This window comes from Corvus brachyrhynchos, unplaced genomic scaffold, assembly GCF_000691975.1.
Source record: "Corvus brachyrhynchos isolate BGI_N302 unplaced genomic scaffold, ASM69197v1 scaffold101, whole genome shotgun sequence".
NCBI lineage: Eukaryota > Metazoa > Chordata > Aves > Passeriformes > Corvidae > Corvus > Corvus brachyrhynchos.
In genome coordinates, this window is record NW_008237239.1 from 18,463,009 (window position 1) to 18,464,108 (window position 1,100).

General features: G+C 36.7%; 1 protein-coding gene across 2 annotated transcripts in view; it reads right to left on the reverse strand.

Moving 5' to 3' along the window:
- Positions 1-1,100, reverse strand: part of DZANK1 (double zinc ribbon and ankyrin repeat domains 1) — a 52,331-nt gene that overhangs the window by 12,568 nt on the left and 38,663 nt on the right. For both annotated transcript variants that reach the window (XM_017730084.1, XM_017730085.1), the window contains one exon: positions 483-586. In XM_017730084.1, coding sequence (XP_017585573.1) covers positions 483-586 — 104 coding nt within the window. The remainder of the gene's footprint in view (positions 1-482; positions 587-1,100) is intronic.

Sequence of the window (1,100 nt, forward strand, 5' to 3'; positions counted from 1 at the left end):
TTTGAATCCTTTAGCAGAGGAAAATGTTGCTATGTACTGTACCTCAACTCTATTAAGCAGATATTCTCTTATATTTATAGTTGTACTACAGCTTCTGAACATGCTGGTGGACAATAGGTCTCAGTGGATATGGAAATCAGGTGCAAAGTATTTACTGGAGTATCTACTCCTTAGGAAGGAGTCCTAGAAGGTTTCCACCTTCTTCCTATATAAAAGCAGCTGAGCAAAGGCTTTCTCACTCCCCTTACAGCTCTTAGGTGAGAGAATAGGAATTCCCATTGGAAAGAAAGCAGAAAAAGTCTTCAGAAAAAGACTGAGCAAAAAATGGAACAACAGAACAAAGACATTTTACACAAATTACATACAAAAACAGGTCAACGTCTAAAGAAAAGGGAGACATTTATTTTCCCAGTGTTTATGTAGCAGCCACAATAATCTCATGACCCTCCATGGGAAGATACCACTCACAAGCTCCTTCCTACCTTTCCCATTTGAGGTTCTCCAATCAGTGTTCTGAATTCAAGGTTGTTCTGGGCATAGCTTCTAAGATGAGCACAAACATGATCCAGCTGTTTTCTCCAGTAACCTGTTCACAGAGAGTTAAGCAGGAGAAAAATCCTTAAAATGTGATTAACATTCCTTCTAGTCATGTGATGGAAGATTTAAAAATAGCATAGCTGCACTGAGATGAAAAAAAAATCTGTAGAAAATTCATCTAATCAAGAAAATGAGAAGGAAGTTATACCCTAAAAAGCCAGGTGAAACACTGTATTATCCATAGGTTATATATAATTCATCCTTAGGGCCCTCTATTCACAGCAAAGCCATGTCTTGGAATGATCCTTGGGAGTCAAAACTGGTCCTATGTGAAGGGAAAATCTCACACTATTCCAGATCATAAGAAAAGAAAAAAGTAAAATATTAAAAAAATTTTAAGTAATTGTGTGTTATTGAACTGATTCGTAGTTGATTTGGGATAACTGACAGGGAACAATAAACCAAATCCGAAAACTGCAAACACAGAAACTCAGATACACAGCATTTTGGTCTGTGTAAATTATCCTCCAAATAAATTCCTTTCAATTATATATGCGAGAGCC